The 17,562-nt window shown below is 32.6% G+C and overlaps 1 protein-coding gene and 1 long non-coding RNA gene across 2 annotated transcripts; one reads left to right on the top strand and one right to left on the bottom strand.

Annotated features, from left to right (window-relative positions):
• Positions 1 to 44: 44 nt before the first annotated feature.
• LOC109594228 (arf-GAP with Rho-GAP domain, ANK repeat and PH domain-containing protein 1) lies at positions 45 to 16,684 on the bottom strand. Its single transcript, XM_020009434.2, has 11 exons — positions 15,630 to 16,684; positions 3,668 to 4,250; positions 3,415 to 3,608; positions 3,123 to 3,361; positions 2,764 to 2,887; positions 2,498 to 2,710; positions 2,239 to 2,441; positions 1,965 to 2,183; positions 1,771 to 1,905; positions 1,283 to 1,501; positions 45 to 1,230 (listed from the first exon to the last, which is right to left on the bottom strand). Exons 1-11 carry the CDS (start codon positions 16,519 to 16,521, stop codon positions 973 to 975), a joined length of 3,279 nt encoding a protein of 1,092 aa, XP_019864993.2. The 5' UTR covers positions 16,522 to 16,684; the 3' UTR covers positions 45 to 972.
• On the top strand, positions 8,567 to 15,072 carry LOC126264467 (uncharacterized). The gene is made up of 2 exons (XR_007547171.1): positions 8,567 to 8,835; positions 14,459 to 15,072. It is a non-coding gene; the product is annotated as an uncharacterized LOC126264467 (long non-coding RNA).
• Positions 16,685 to 17,562: the final 878 nt, after the last annotated feature.

Below are 17,562 nucleotides of genomic sequence, written 5' to 3'. Positions count from 1 at the left end.
TAATATTCTGCTAGGAAGTTACTTTTATGTTTAAGAAAACGACAGTAAGTATAAAATATATATTTCAATAAATGTTCAATTTATTACAAATACATAAATACATGTCAATACAATATATAAGTAGTAAAATATACATGTAACGGATTTATCAATAGGCACACTATATTTAAAACTGTAAAATTGAATTCCAGAATTCAAAGATAACAATCAGTATTTTATAAATTATAAAAAATGCAATATATTGTTACATTTATTTACACTAAAATCTGCTTTGCTACTGGCAAGAAAATTGACAATAGTGAATAAGTGAAATAGTTTAACATTGAAACAGTAAACAAGTACAATAAAATAAATACAAATGTATAATCATTCAGTTTACAATAACTAATATGCGAATACTGCTGTTTAATATTGAGTTTTGTAGACCAGTAAATACGTAATTAGATTAAAATATTTAAATGTACAAAATATTTACGAAAATTAGATATATTATGGATTATATTTTTATGTTGTGATATTTATAAACTGCAATAGAACAAATATTTGGAACTGTTATATTTCTGATTTACTAATACTCACAATTACATTATTATAAATGTATAATGTTGTGATATAAAATTAAAATAATTTTTAAAAATACAATATAGTCAATAAATATACAATAATATAATAGTATAAACTTTATAATTAATAGAACCGTTTCTTTCAATTATAATTCTAAGGCATTTTATCACATTTTATTTAATATTTAGAAATCATATAATAGCAAACATTTGATATGGATACAAACGCATTTACGATTAGAATTTTATGTTGTGATTATGACTAAAACTCATACATCAAATTTGAAACTGCAATCACATATTATTAAAATTAACCACAGTGTATATTGTCAATATAAAAATACCGGTCAAATGGTAACTAAATAAAACAGACTTCAATTCAATATTTTCTGAGATCACAATCACTTATTTATGATAAATTAATATGCCGTACTGGAGGTAACAAATTAGTTCCGTACTGGGCTTTTAACATCGCCCGAATCCATTCACTTCTAGTTGCATCATCGTTCCAAATCAAAGTGTTTCCAAAATAAGGACTGCTCCTTGTTCGATTCGGATGGGACTCTTTATCGATAAACGTTATTGACCATTTGCTACTAGGATTTCTTTTAGATTCATGTCCAAGATACCATATTATTTCTTCTATTTTCCATGTGGATAATTCCGTCTGAAATCATGTGTTTAATTTACAAAATAACTACCGTATTAAGATAACTAACCGTGTCTTTGTAACATCTTAACTTAGCTGCAGAAAAATCAAACTGAAACTCTCTGAAGAATCTAGTTCGTGGATCGGCAAATTTCAATAACCCTGATGGAGCTGTCGGTGTGTCGTTTTTGAAATAACTGCCATAGTCACTAAATCGGGTTAACACTAGGTGATTGTTTTTACGGTCTGCCTCATCCCAATTGGCCCATCTTAATACAACTTCCAATATCTGAAAATATATAAATAATGTGAACAAGGACAAAACGTATACAAATTATTTATTATTTGTTTAATAACATATTTCTCGGAAAATACATTGAAAAGTAGTCAATACTATCCTAATCCAGATAACAAAAATAAATAGATATAGCTAATGGATATCAATGATCAGGGTCAAAAATATTAAATATGACTCATAATATATTTTGGTTTCAAAATTATCAAGTTGTTTATACTTATACATAATTTATATTTAAATGTCGTGTGAAGGAAATTTACCTTTTCAGTGTGATGCACTGGTCTATGCAATTTACCATCCAGGACAACTTCCTTAATAATTAGTTCATCACTTCTCATTTTAACTTTTTCGCATAATTCCGATGCGACATCAAACGCCGTTTTATTAGGTCCCACCTGTATAAAATTTGACGTTTGTAAGATACTTAATTGTTAATTATAACAATAATAATTACCGCAATATTAACTGAAGTGCCATCCTCAATGCTAAACAGGTATATCCAAACTCTTAGGTCCCCAGAATTTTTCTGATTCTCAAACTGAGGCGAAGTAGAATATTTTTTCAAAACCTGTAGTATTGCCTTTTCTTTATCTAGCTGTGACTGGTCTTCGGGGAATATATCATGGCAAAGTTCAATTAGCTGGCTCACAATGTCGGTGTCGATTTGAGAAGTCTGAAGGAGAATATTATAAGAATGCACAATAAAATTCAATTTATTTCTAAAATACCTTAGAATTTATTCCATCAGAATGTAATAGAGTTGGGCCCCAAATAGAAGCCAAGTTAACAATTGTCATCAAATTTTGTTCCCTCTGAGTACTAATAAAATGTAAATGTCCTAAAATTTTTCGGGTCACTTTATATGATATTTCCGGAAGTTCTTCTAAAATTGCCTTAAACATTCTAATCTTTTCATCTTTGTTATTTGATTCTGTAAATATATTTAAATTAATATATACCCCTAAGTGTTTAATCAATGTAGCTTACTCGATACTTGATATAAATATTGTCGTTTGTCGGTACTAATTAAAGGTTGAGGCAAGTCTCTAAAAAATCGCTTTAAGGCTGTAGCAACATCATTTGCTGAATATTTTTCAGCATTTAAGTGAACCGAAAACGCATCACTTCGAAAACTGGTTAATATTTCGGTAATTGCCGAATTTATACCTGGTTTCCGATAAATGCCTTCCATCATACTTCCTAAAATAATCACGTTTATTAATCAGTTCTTACATGTGTTTAAAATATTTTACCATGTAGATATATGAAGTTCATACACGTTTCTACTATCACAGGTATGTTATGTTTAGTTAACTGTTGCTCGTCTAAATTTGCCCCATTGTTATGTGCTGCGAGTTTAATTAAATGGCACCACATCTAAAAATCAAATAATAAGTTCTGTGTGAATTATGTTAATATTATTATATAAAAATTATATTAATTATTTTACTATACATATTACTCAATAATGTCTATACATGTAAGCTTTAAGTAAATGTTTTGATAAAACCTTATATTTCCCAACTATTACTCTACTTTTGATGCAAATATTGTATGTATCGTGTCAATATTTGCAAGAGTGTATTCATTTCAATAATCCGTTGTTATTTACCTTAGTTTCTCTAGACGTCCACATGCGAAAGTATAATTCTAAATTGGGGCAATTAATTAACATTATTGGTCCTTTGTCATTGGTAGAAGGAAATTTGTCACCTTCTTGATATGCTTGTAGCACTATGCATCTCGCTTTTCTTAAATCAATATTTTTTGGTGAAGTGTACTTATCACACGCATAATACAAAGTGCGATCTTTGAGACAAATCCACGCCCCAGACCAAACACCGCTAAGACCTAAAAGGACCATATGCCTTAAAATTAACGACATTGATATGTACACGTCTTACCTTCTCGGATGTAGGCCCATCCGAACCGAGTGTAATCACTGGTAATCACAGTCGGAAATTTAGAACTTAAGCTGTCTGCAATGGCTTGTAACCACACTCTTATTTCACTTATATGCCGAGTGCCATATATATGACCTCCTCTGGTTTTGCCCTTCACATTTATTTCTAAACAATGAAGATCGTTATTGTTGTGGCTGTAATAAAATATGCCTTAAGTGTCAAAAAAAAGTATTTTAAATCACTAATTGTTTACCGATATTTGTACTTCGAATCTTGAATAATTTGAACGCTAAGAATGTTTTTTCCATCGAAGTATTCTTTGATGCTACCACACGTCGGATCCGAGTAGCAAATTAGTTTTGAATTTTCCAAAACGCACCATCTGGAGCTATACTCCTTAAATAGATCTTCTACTGGATTATTTTGCACTTTAAATAACCGCCCTTTCCTTTGTACCATACGGTTTACAAAAATTTCAGGTTGTTTTACAACGTTATCGTCAGTGTTTGACTTAAGATTCTTTAGAATTGGATTTAGGAACTTTTTAATCAACGGCTCTTTTTTGTTTAAAACCTGGCTATTGTTATTGTTATTATTAACTGGTGTTTCACTATCGAACCATTGAGAACTAGATCTTGCATTGTCAGGGGGAGTTTGTTCAACTTCCGGAAGAGAGTCAACTCGTGTAGGAGGTGTTGGGACGTGAAGGAATTCTTCTTCAATTGATTCAGTTGACAAACTCCAAGAGTCCAATGTGTCCCCTGTAGTAGTTCCATATATATCATCATGCAAAAACTGCTCCAGTAGTTTCATGTTGTCCATGTTACTATATTGAACTGAAAGTAATAAAAATTCAATATTATTTAACAAATAAATAACAACGTAGCAGGTATAATGTTATAAGGAGGATTAAATTACAATAACTTTATTTCATAAAAGTATACATATTATATATAAAAATATTTATTTGTTGGTTATACGAAAATAATTAACTACTTAACTAGATAATGTAGTGTTGAATTATTATACACGGTGTTTCTAAAACATGTGAACATGTTTTAATCTTTTTTGAATAATTTTAACTTTCTTCAAACATTAAATCAGAAATATCTAAAAGCGACTGTGATAATCATAATTAATAAAATTTTTCTAAATTGTACAAGTAATATGAAAAGCTTAATAATTTTAAAAAAATATTCAGTATTGTAGGAAATGGAACTAGAAAAAGTGTAGAAACTCCCAAAATCTACTCTATTAGTATGAAAAATGTTTATTACATTGAATAAAATAGGTATAAATTTTAGGATAATATAAACCAAATCTAAATACAATTTAACCAAAGAATATGGATACAGGAAAAGAGCAATACATTATATGATTAAAAAAGTTGAGTGATTGTATTTTCAGGAGAAACTTTAGAAAAAAAGATATTGGGATTTTTTTCATTATTGGACGGACATATTCTATCTAACTCAAATTTGTAATCTTAATAAAATTATATTACACTTTCTTGGATATTTCATATATTTCTGTGTGTAAATGTAATCTTTTAAAAATAAAGGACAACAATAAATGAAAATAATAAAAATGACTATAGGCATATAACAAACAATACTTTACAGGATATTTAATTATAAATTATATTTTTAAAGTCTGTTTTCCAAACTTAAGATATATTACTGTATCTGTCCGAAAATAATTTATTAATAATTACTATATCTCGATCAAATATTAATTTAGTTGTGTGTATATGAAATATGAATCATACTTTAGCGATTTGAAAGCTTTTATTCCAAGTTGACATCGCAGTAATAATCAGAATCTATTTCCCAAAGCTGAGTATAAATTACATTCATCACATGATTCAGTCTTTCTTCTTTATAACAAAATGACTGTAATCGCACTTCCGTATATTATGAATCATATTGTTGTTGAGTGAAATAATTAAACGGTCCAATTAGTACCATTAGACAACACAAAAGTATTTAACAAATGTATCTGCGAAAATTAAAAATGTTCCTTTACTTTATGACATTAAGTACACTCTTAATTATTATATTAAAAAAACTTTTTCTTGAGCCATTTTTGGTTTGACCCGTAGAAACTTTTTTCAAGTTTAAAAATAAAATTTCCAAAACTAAACGAGTTTTAATGAATTTTATTTATTATGATCTTAAAAACCTTTCTTTTTATAACAAATATACAAGGATATTTTTAGAACTTATGATAATGCCAGGAACGATGTTGAAAACCTTGAGTATCTTTTAAAATCGTGGACAATTTTTTTCTTCTCTAGACAAGTTATTAATTTCAAATTATGACTTAAACAATTTTCCTTTATTTAGTTTAATTTAATTATTTATAACTACGCAATTTTATGTACAAATCAATACAGATCATTTTTATATTGATTCGATTAAAAGTGGGAACATATTGTTTATTGAATTAACCGACTCCCACATCAATAGCCTCAAGTGTCGAAACAATTAAATTGTTGAAATAACTGTGTAAATTGCATTCTAAATGCAAAATGCATTCGTGAAACTCGAAAACACGAAAGGATATATACATAATTTAAAGAACTTGTGACTTATAATATCATTTCGGTGTTTTTGTATTTTCCCTATTGACTTTATTACCGTTTATTGCTTTGTAAACTGTTTATTTTTATTCTGAAAATAGTAATCCTTTTAAACAAATACACTTATGTTAATTAATATTAGATAGACTGTTTAAGGGACTGTTAATGTTATGGATGTTTTTCTTTTGCAGACATTTAATGTTTTAATGTCATTAAAACGTTTTGAAACTCGTCACGTTAATTGAAATTTTTATCCCCTTTCCGGCACAATCATTGAACCAGAGTGTGGGGTCAACGATTCGTTATTATTTTCGTGTAAAATTTACTTTTAACCTGTTGTACATTGTAATTCAGCAATAAAATTTTTATTTTTATCATTTATTTTCTACTTATTGTAAGAAGAATATTTCCAAATCTGTTTATCGACATTGACGACTTGAATTTTAATAGAGAAAGCATTATCAACAAATGAGTCATAGTAAAATATTATTACAAATTTGGGCAATTCTCATATTTTGAAATTTTCCATGTATTTAAAACCAAACAATTGGTGCTCTACTATTTTCTTATAAATTAAATTTTGAATAAATTTACATATAATGAGGATAAAACATTGCTTCGTCATATTTATATAAATGTAAACAAAATTAGTTCTACAGCACATTAAAGAGATTGATCTTCGTTATATCAGCTGCATACAAGGAACAGAATATGTCATTAGACACAATTTTCTAGGCTTTAGTGATGCTTAACTACGAAATGCATGTAATACAATACATACTGAGTTTATTTCTATTAAATGCAGTGTCCTTCAAATAATATAGAAAGTTTATACTACATAATATTATTTTATGCTTTATTAATATTATGAAAAAATCAAACATTTATTTTTTTTTAATTTTACATTTTGCCTAGTTGATTCATATCATAGATATTAGTGTATCACAATTTAATTATTACGAATTGTATTATTACAATTAATGGTTGTCTATACGAATAAAACGTAACAATTTTGCATCATGAATAATTCCTGCACAATAAATACACAAGCTATTGTCTGAGTCACGTTGAGTTAACTGCATAAAGCTCATTATAATGTTTTTACATTACTGATAAAAGAATACAATTCGACAAATTGAAATTCAAATGTCTCAAATTTAAAATAGTTATTTTTAAAATATGGCTGTAAGTTATTGCATTAATATTTAGTAAATATAATTTTCTTTCTAATGAGGAAACTGAAGAATAAATGAATAATCAATCGAGTAAAACCCTTCTAGGGTATAATTAGTGTTAGTATGAATAAGAAAGAAGCAGATATATATATAGACAAAGGAATTTAATTAACTCATTTGAGATATATATATATATATATATATATGTTAGCTTACGTCATCACCTTCACCGATGGACCGATGCGACGTGCTCACATCTATTTAGACTAGTTTTGTTTTATAAGCAAATCTGAAGTATTTGTTTACATTTAATAATCGGGGCAGTTCTTAAGAAAGAACCAGGCAGTCAAGCTTTAGATGTCGAGGGTTAAACTACGTTTGTTGTAATAAAGCGTATTATTGTGAATTTAGTGTTTTAATCAAACTAAAAAGACAGATTAACAGTCGCTAATCTATCATCAGAAGTGGGATAAAGGATATCTTCTCGTGAATTATTTCCGGAAGAAAGGACCTAAAAAAAAATATTTTTTTTTTTTTTTTTTGTGTTTCTTTGTGAACGAACAGACAATAGTGAAAAACACAAACGCGCAGTGAGTCCGAACGTTGTGAACATTACCGAAAGTGCATCGGAGAGAGACTAGCAGCAAGAAAGTAACAACAGATTCCAAAAACAAAACATGGAAATTTTATCGACAATGGCCAACGCCCAAACTACTCAAGCAACATTGAAGATGGCTGCGCAGAAGGTTTAAGTGTGGCTGCAGCGCAGTTTTGACTTGTAAGATTTAGAAATTGCATTTGAGGAATATGACTTGAATTTGTCAGGAATGGACGAGTGGGTTACGAAAGAAATAAAAGAACAACCGAATGCCGTTTGATCTCATAAACTCTTCATCAGATTATCAGAGCGCCATCGTTAAAGCCCTTGGACCACTTAAAGACGATATTGCGTTTGTTTATGTTGATGATGTGTTGTGCCCTGCTCGACCCATTCAAGAACGTCTTAAGAACTTAAGAAAGGACATTGACGCCCTTAAATATACAAAAATGTAACTTTTTCCAAACATCTGTGAAATATTTAGGTGTGATCGAAAAAGGACTGGCTGGATATTTTAGACATCTTGTGAAAAAACTTTGCTACTTTAACAGCACCAATATCTGCACTGTTACGTGATGGAAAATCGTTTGAATGGACATGTAAATGTGAAAATGTACGATTGACTTCTTATCCGATTTTCAACATTTTTGATCTGGAATTGTCAACCGAACTACATACAAAAGCAAGTTCGTTAGGATTAGATGTCGTTATTAGCTGTCGAATAGAGGAAAGTTGAAACCAAAGTATCACGGACCCTTTGAGGTAACGCATTGTTTACCTAATGAGAGGTATGCTCTCCGAAGGATTGGCAGCCGAGGTAGAACTACAATAGCGGCACATGAACAGTTACGAACCTGGCCAGATACAGAAATTCTATAAGGTATGATGGATATAGATTTATTTAATAAGATTGATGTGTGAATGTGTGTAAAGGTCCCTGCTTAGTAGGCTGTTTAAGGTCCCTGTGTATCAGGCTATGTGTAAAGGTCCCTGCTTAGTAGGCTATGATTAAGGTCCCTGCTCGGCAGGCTATTTTTAAGGTCCCTGCGTCGCAGGCTATGTTTGAGGTCCCTACTTTGCAGGCTATGTTTAAGGTCCCTACTTTGCAGGCTATGTTTAAAGGTCCCTGCTCGGCAGGCTATGTTTAAGGTCCCTGCTCTGCAGGCTTAGATTGTTGTGTTCTGGGTCTGTGAGACAAGCGGGTAATAGACCTGGTAGTGGTTGAACCGCCTCTGAGCTCCTGGCTAGAATATGGTATCTTTTGATAGCACTTGAGAGTCATGGGTGTAACAGACCTGTTGATGGTTGAGCCGCCTCTGAGCTTCTAGTGGTTGTTAACTGTGCCACATAACAGTCTATTTTGTTAAATGAAATAAGGTTTAGACTTAGTTCTTCGAATATATTTTGAGCTTGTACTGCTGTTATAATGTTTACAGATTACCGGTGTCAGGTGAATCTTTGCAAAACTGTGGAAGGGTCGAGGACGCCCCACATGTCAGGAAGGCCGTGTTAGCTTACGTCATCACCTTCACCGATGGACCGATGCGACGTGCTCACATCTATTTAGACTAGTTTTGTTTTATAAGCAAATCTGAAGTATTTGTTTACATTTAATAATCGGGGCAGTTCTTAAGAAAGAACCAGGCAGTCAAGCTTTAGATGTCGAGGGTTAAACTACGTTTGTTGTAATAAAGCGTATTATTGTGAATTTAGTGTTTTAATCAAACTAAAAAGACAGATTAACAGTCGCTAATCTATCATATATATATATATATATACTGATAAAAGAATACAATTCGACAAATTGAAATTCAAATGTCTCAAATTTAAAATAGTTATTTTTAAAATATGGCTGTAAGTTATTGCATTAATATTTAGTAAATATAATTTTCTTTCTAATGAGGAAACTGAAGAATAAATGAATAATCAATCGAGTAAAACCCTTCTAGGGTATAATTAGTGTTAGTATGAATAAGAAATATATATAGACAAAGGAATTTAATTAACTCATTTGAGATATATATATATATATATATATATATATATATATATATATATATATATATATATGTTAGCTTACGTCATCACCTTCACCGATGGACCGATGCGACGTGCTCACATCTATTTAGACTAGTTTTGTTTCATAAGCAAATCTGAAGTATTTGTTTACATTTAATAATCGGGGCAGTTCTTAAGAAAGAACCAGACAGTCAAGCTTTAGATGTCGAGGGTTAAACTACGTTTGTCGTAATAAAGCGTATTATTGTGAATTTAGTGTTTTAATCAAACTAAAAAGACAGATTAACAGTCGCTAATCTATCATCAGAAGTGGGATATCTTCTCGTGAATTATTTCCGGAAGAAAGGACCTAAAAAAAAAAATAAATTTTTTTTTGTGTTTCTTTGTGAACGAACAATGGCAGACAATAGTGAAAAACGCGACCGCGCAGTGAGTCCGAACGTTGTGAACATTACCGAAAGTGTATCGGAGACGGACAATAATATGGCGTTGTTATTTAAAATGCAGCAAGAAAATAACAACAGTTTCCAAAAACAAATCATGGAAATTTTGTCGACAATGGCCAACGCCCAAACTACTCAAGCAACATTGAGGGTGACTGCGCAGACGCAACCTGTTTCCGCTTCAGTATCAGAAGGTGTAAGTGCCGCGGCGGCGCAGTTTCGACTTGCAAGTTTTGACCCAGATGATACACCGTTTACTATGGTTGAGTGGATGGATGATGTTACTAGGATCCAACAGGAGCTGGAAATATCCGATACTCTTATTGTTTTAAAAGCTGGTCATGCTTTACGAGGACGTGCAGCACGCTTTTATCAACATTGGAAACCTATTATTAGAGATTGGGCTTCTTTTCGACGAGATTTTGAAATTGCGTTTCCTGAGTTAGGTACTCCTGCTACTCGTATCAGAAATTGTTTAGCAATTAAGAGTTCAAGTTTTGATTCACTAGTAGAATACGGTAACGCCAAATTAACAGCAATTAGAAGATTTTATTCAGACTTTCCATGGAATGTTGTGTTAAGTCTTGTTGAATACGATATTCAAAACACAGAAGTGAAAAATCGAATCTCCTTGCTAGCTCCTACATGTGATTCTGAACTATTAAAACTGTTGGCTACCTGTGATGCGAATAAATTGAACGCTGGTGTGCGAGAGCGTGAATTGTCACGAAAACGACCGTATAGCTTTCGTGATCAGCGTTCGTTTCAAGGAAACTGCAGAAGATGTCAACGCTATGGACATAAAGCAGTGGATTGCAAAAATGCGGAAAAAATACAGAATATGTCGGAAAAGGTACAGCCGGGTCCTTCTGGAGTACATCAAAGAAATTTTTCGTCTGGCAACAACACCTCAGCAAATAAGAAGTTTTGTAACATCTGTGGAGTGAATGGACATTCAGAAGATACATGCTATAGTAAAAAACAATGACATGAGGCATCAAAACGAGTGCTCCTGGCAAAAAACACTCGTTTTATCCGTTCATTTCCATCAGCTACGGTTACTAACAATTCCATGATCAGTTCAATAGCATACTTAGTAGACACAGGTGCAGATGTCTCAATACTTCACGAAAAAATAGCGAAAGCCTTAGACTTGCAAATTCAACCGGATTGCCAAATACTGTCTGGTGTAGGAAATTGTGTTATGAAGCCTCTGGGTCGCAGTAGTGTTGTGATGTGTACACCAACCATGACATTAGAAATTGATTTTCTAATTGTGCCAGATGGATCAATTCCTGGATGTGATGTTGACGCTTTAATTGGACTTGATGTTTTAAAACGACCAGGTATTAAAATTGAATTTAATGCAAACAGTGTAGACATTGTATATGATCATAGTGATAGGCAACGAATTTGTGCTATATACGCGTTTGAAGAAAATGACTTAAATTTGTCAGGACTGGACGAGTGGGTTATTAAGGAAATAAAAACAATAATCCAAAATGGAATAAGTCAAACACCGGCCGCAGTAACAACAAACAAGTTAAGAATAACATTACGTGATCTACAGCCAGTGGCCTATAAACCCCGTCATTTGTCATATGGCGAAAGATTACAAGTGAAACAAATAATAAAAGAACAAATTGAGAGTGGAATAATACGACAAAGTGAATCTCCTTATGCAAGCCCAATAGTCCTTGTCAAAAAGAAAAACGGAGACACAAGATTATGTGTAGATTATCGTGACGTAAATAAAAAAGTATTACGTAATAATTATCCTCTACCACGGATACAAGATCAGATTGACGCCCTTGCCAAAGCTGTATATTTTTGTACTCTTGATATGAAATCGGGATTTCACCAAGTTGAAATAGAAGAGAATTCAAAACATATAACTGCTTTTGTGACACCAGATGGACTTTACGAGTACAATCGAATGCCGTTTGGTTTTATAAACTCCCCATCGTGTTATCAAAGTGCCATCGATAAAGCCCTTGGACCACTTAAAGACGATATTGCGTTTGTTTACGTTGATGATGTGTTGTGCCCCTCTCGAACCATTCAAGAAGGTCTTAAGAACTTAAGAAAGGTCATTGACGCCCTTTCGAAGGCCGGATTTGTTTTAAACATAAAAAAATGTAACTTTTTCCAAACATCTGTGGAATATTTGGGTGTTGTGATCGAAAACGGTACGGTAAAACCTAGTTCGCGAAAAGTTGACGCGCTCGCTCAAACATCAGCTCCTAAAGATGTAAAAGGTGTTCGTCAATTATTAGGACTGGCTGGATACTTTAGACGTTTCGTGAAAAACTTTTGAGTGGACAAGTGAATGTGAAAATGTGCGATTGGATTTAGTGAAACGATTGACTTCTTATCCGATTTTGAACATTTTTGATCCGGAACTGACTACCGAACTACACACAGACGCGAGTTCGCTTGGATTGGGTGCCATACTTATGCAAAAAGACTTAAATAATGTGCTTCATCCAGTGGCGTATTACTCTAGGTGTACAACTGATTGTGAATCGCGATATCATTCTTATGATTTGGAAACTCTAGCGATAGTGGAAGCCACTCAGTATTTTCGCACATATCTGTATGGTATAAAGTTTACAATCTATACAGACTGTAATTCAGTAAGGGCTACAGCACTCAAAAAGGAACTACACCCCCGCGTTGCAAGATGGTGGATAAAATTGCAGGACTTTAATTTTGATATAGAATATAGACCAGGACATAAAATGGCACATGTCGACTATTTAAGTCGAAATACAGCATCTCCGACAAAACGAATTTTAGCAGCACGAATTATTGCTAACAAACCAAAGACAATTTGTGAATATCAATCAGAGGATGTGTTTTGTCAGACAATAATAAACAAAACGCATCATGAGACGGGATATATAGTGAAAGACAATTTAGTGTTTTTACAATGTTCAAATGATGGTCGCGAACGTTGTTTTGTACCTGTAGCAGCTCGACTAGAGATAATGAAACTGTATCATGATAACTCGTCTCATATTGGTGCTGATAAAATGTTAATGAAATTACGTGAGGACTTAATATGGCCACGCATGGGTAAAACAGTACGCAAATATGTTGCAAATTGTAGATCGTGTGTGTTGGGTAAATCTTTTACTGGAAAACGGAGTGGATTGTGTCAACAGAAAACGAAACCTTCAAGTAAAATGGATACGTGGCATATTGACCATGCCGGACCTTTGGTCAAATCTAATAAATGCACTCAAATTTTAGTGGTTATAGACGCTTTTACTAAATTTGTGCGATTTTGTCCTATTAGACAAAAAAATGCCGAATGTACTATAAAGGCATTAGATGCATTATTTATGGAATTGGGTCGACCAAAACGAATAATAGCTGATCGGGGAACAGCATTTGTAGCGAGTAAATTTCGAGAATTTCTCAATGATAACTCTGTTGAGCTACACCTAATTGCAACAGGAGTTCCTAGAGGTAATGGACAAGTGGAACGCGTTATGAGAAGTTTGTTTAATGCGATGCGTGCTGTGTTGAATGAAAAAGACGAAAATAAATGGACAAAAGTGCTACCTGATATTGAGGACGATTTTAATGTAACTGTGAACAAATCGACAGGATTCGCGCCGTGGATATTAATGTTTGGTGAAAATCGACGTCTGAGAGCAACTAACGAACTGTTAAATGGTGTGCCAATACAGACAAGTGATGTGGACGCTGAAATACTTAGACAACAAGCTCACAGTCGCGTGTGCGAAGTAACCAGTAGAACAATTACAAACTTTAATAAGAAAAGAGTGCCGGCAATACCATACGCTGTTGGTGATAAAGTTGTTGTTGAAAATAGTCAGCTGTCGAATGGAGGAAAATTGAAACCAAAGTATCACGGACCCTTTGAGGTAACGCATTGTTTACCTAATGAGAGGTACGCACTCCGAAGGATTGGCAGCCGAGGTAGAACTACAATAGCGGCACATGAACAGTTACGAACCTGGCCAGATACAGAAATTCTATAAGGTATGATGGATATAGATTTATTTAATAAGATTGATGTGTGAATGTGTGTAAAGATCCCTGCTTAGTAGGCTGTTTAAGGTCCCTGTGTATCAGGCTATATGTGAAGGTCCCTGCTTAGTAGGCTATGATTAAGGTCCCTGCTCGGCAGGCTATTTTTAAGGTCCCTGCGTCGCAGGCTATGTTTGAGGTCCCTACTTTGCAGGCTATGTTTAAGGTCCCTACTTTGCAGGCTATGTTTAAAGGTCCCTGCTCGGCAGGCTATTTTTAAGGTCCCTGCTCTGCAGGCTTAGATTGTTGTGTTCTGGGTCTGTGAGACAAGCGGGTAATAGACCTGGTAGTGGTTGAACCGCCTCTGAGCTCCTGGCTAGAATATGGTATCTTTTGATAGCACTTGAGAGTCATGGGTGTAACAGACCTGTTGATGGTTGAGCCGCCTCTGAGCTTCTGGTGGTTGTTAACTGTGCCACATAACAGTCTATTTTGTTAAATGAAATAAGGTTTAGACTTAGTTCTTCGAATATATTTTGAGCTTGTACTGCTGTTATAATGTTTACAGATTACCGGTGTCAGGTGAATCTTTGCAAAACTGTGGAAGGTGCGAGGACGCCCCACATGTCAGGAAGGCCGTGTTAGCTTACGTCATCACCTTCACCGATGGACCGATGCGACGTGCTCACATCTATTTAGACTAGTTTTGTTTCATAAGCAAATCTGAAGTATTTGTTTACATTTAATAATCGGGGCAGTTCTTAAGAAAGAACCAGACAGTCAAGCTTTAGATGTCGAGGGTTAAACTACGTTTGTCGTAATAAAGCGTATTATTGTGAATTTAGTGTTTTAATCAAACTAAAAAGACAGATTAACAGTCGCTAATCTATCATATATATATATATATATATATAAAATTCAATTTAACAAATATTGGGGATCGCTATTTAGTGAACCAATGAAGAAATCAACTACATTTACTCTCTCACTATTATTATTATTAATTTATATAATTTAATAACTTATTTTGATTACCGCATTTTGTAACTACACATTTTCATCACGAAATTAACATCTAATATAAGATATTGAAAATCAATAAATATCATCTGCATTATTTTATATTTTCATATTAGTTAGTGATCTGATAAACTGAGGTACAATCTAGATTTTATCAACTGTTAATATTATAATTATATTTATCATTAAATTATAATGACATATTTGAAATATTATTAATTAATAGAATTAAATATGTTTAATGTAAAACTTTTTTTAATAATATGAATAATAAAAATGTTTCAAACTTGATATGTGATATAATAGTGTTGTTTATATGGAAATTATGAAACATTCCTTTTTAACAGTATTTTAAGATAACAAAACAATTCACATACCTTGCGATTCATCTGCCTTAGAAGTCAAAGGATCAAATTGGAAGATAATACTTTTAGATGGTTTCCTTAAATTAGGTGGCACATAGTTTTCATACACTGAATTTGTATGTACTCCACTGACACTAGAAACTGATTGATCAACACTATCATCACTGTCACTGGGTTTCCTTGCATTTAAGACTACAGATGGCCTTAACAATACACAACTTTCATCAACATTGCTTTCTTCTGGCACAGGTGTTGGTGATTTTATTTCTCCACCATCTTCAGAACTCTTTGCAACAGAATCATAAAACTTCCATGATCCAGACCTGGACAGGCTTTGTTCAACTCCACTGTCATCTGCCACCACAAATTCATTAGAATTGGGTTTTGGATAAACAGTTTCATAGTCATGTTTGAAGTGGTTTGTGGAATTTGAACTTGTTGATGCACTAGTACTATTGGAAGCAATTGATGAGGGTGCATCATAAGCACTTTCATCTGGTAATGGTGGAGGAGGATGTGTTGGAGGAGGCAGACTGGTTGAATCATTTGACAAGTTGTCTTCTTCAGGTTCAATATTGTTGTATATGTTTTCAGTGTTCTTTGACAGTGGTGAGTTAAATGTTATGGAGTTGAATATTTCCAATGATTCAGGTTCTAACTCTTCATCTTTAGATTCATTTATAATTTCCTTTGAACTGGCTGAACTGAATCTTCTAGACAGTTTCCTTAAGCTTTGTCTGGTCCCTTCACCAAGGTCTTCTAATTTTTGTCTTGCCTTTCTGGAGAATGAACTGTCATCAAAGTTTTTGCTTGTATTTGCAGTTATTTTAGTCCTTCTTGGAGTTGGTACTGGTTTCTTCACTTCATTACTTACTGTACGTGGTGCTGGTAGAGGAGTATTCATTTTACATAGTATGTTAGGGGTCCATTTAGGTAGTCAAAATGATTATGTTAAAACATCGCATGGTACTACTAACAAACTCACACAAAACACTAATGATTAGATTAGATAAAATTGAACTAAACTATATGAAAGTTAAAACAAATCTGTTCCCCACAGAAACAGAACTGTATCTCGGATATACAAACATCAGAATAATCAAAGCATTTCATAAACATTAGTCATGAGTTGATATGCTATTCCAGTGGTCCCTCATTTTATTTTAATAAACAGGAAATGGTATAAAAAGCTATTGCTTAATTAATTGTAGCTTATTAATTGGGAATAAATTTAAATATGTATAATTATTGGAGAAATTTATCTAATCTAAATGAAGTATTAATAAAAATTTCAAAAACTTCTTTGGTACTATTTTACTCATGAGTATTAGACAACCCAGTGTACATTCGTACTTACACCATACTTAGTACCATGAATGAGGTATCTGGAAACATTGTTTTCAACCTTAAATAATTTTCAACATTCTATTTATTATAATTTTCCATACCCAAATCAAGGTCAGATATACGGAGATTTTTCGAAAAACGCAGCTTCTGTATATTTTTGGATATCATATTAATTTGAATAACAATAGATATTTGATATAAAAAAGTGACTTCTTAAAAATTTAAATGTTTATTAATTTATGTACCATTATAAAAAATACAGGGTGGCACATCTAAAATATACCTTGAGGCTTAAAAAGATAATAGTGATACAGAAATGGAGGTCAAATGATACTTCATTATAAAGGATTTTAATTCCTCATTCTTTGCTGCCTAGTTTTTGAAAATCGATTCTTTATATGGGTCTTCTTGTATATGCAAATAGTGATCATTTCAATTTCTGAGGAAAAATATATACCCACGAGACACAGAGAAATATTATGCAGTGTGTAATTTGTGCTGTTTCTGATCTTACTTAATTTAAAATTCATAAGATGTATGATTTTTAATTTTTCCACAGTATAATAAATATATATAATTTTTGCTAAACGATTCTTCA

Source organism: Aethina tumida, chromosome 2 (genome assembly GCF_024364675.1).
Source record: "Aethina tumida isolate Nest 87 chromosome 2, icAetTumi1.1, whole genome shotgun sequence".
NCBI classification, from domain to species: Eukaryota; Metazoa; Arthropoda; class Insecta; order Coleoptera; family Nitidulidae; genus Aethina; species Aethina tumida.
This window is presented reverse-complemented; position numbering and strand designations above follow the sequence as displayed.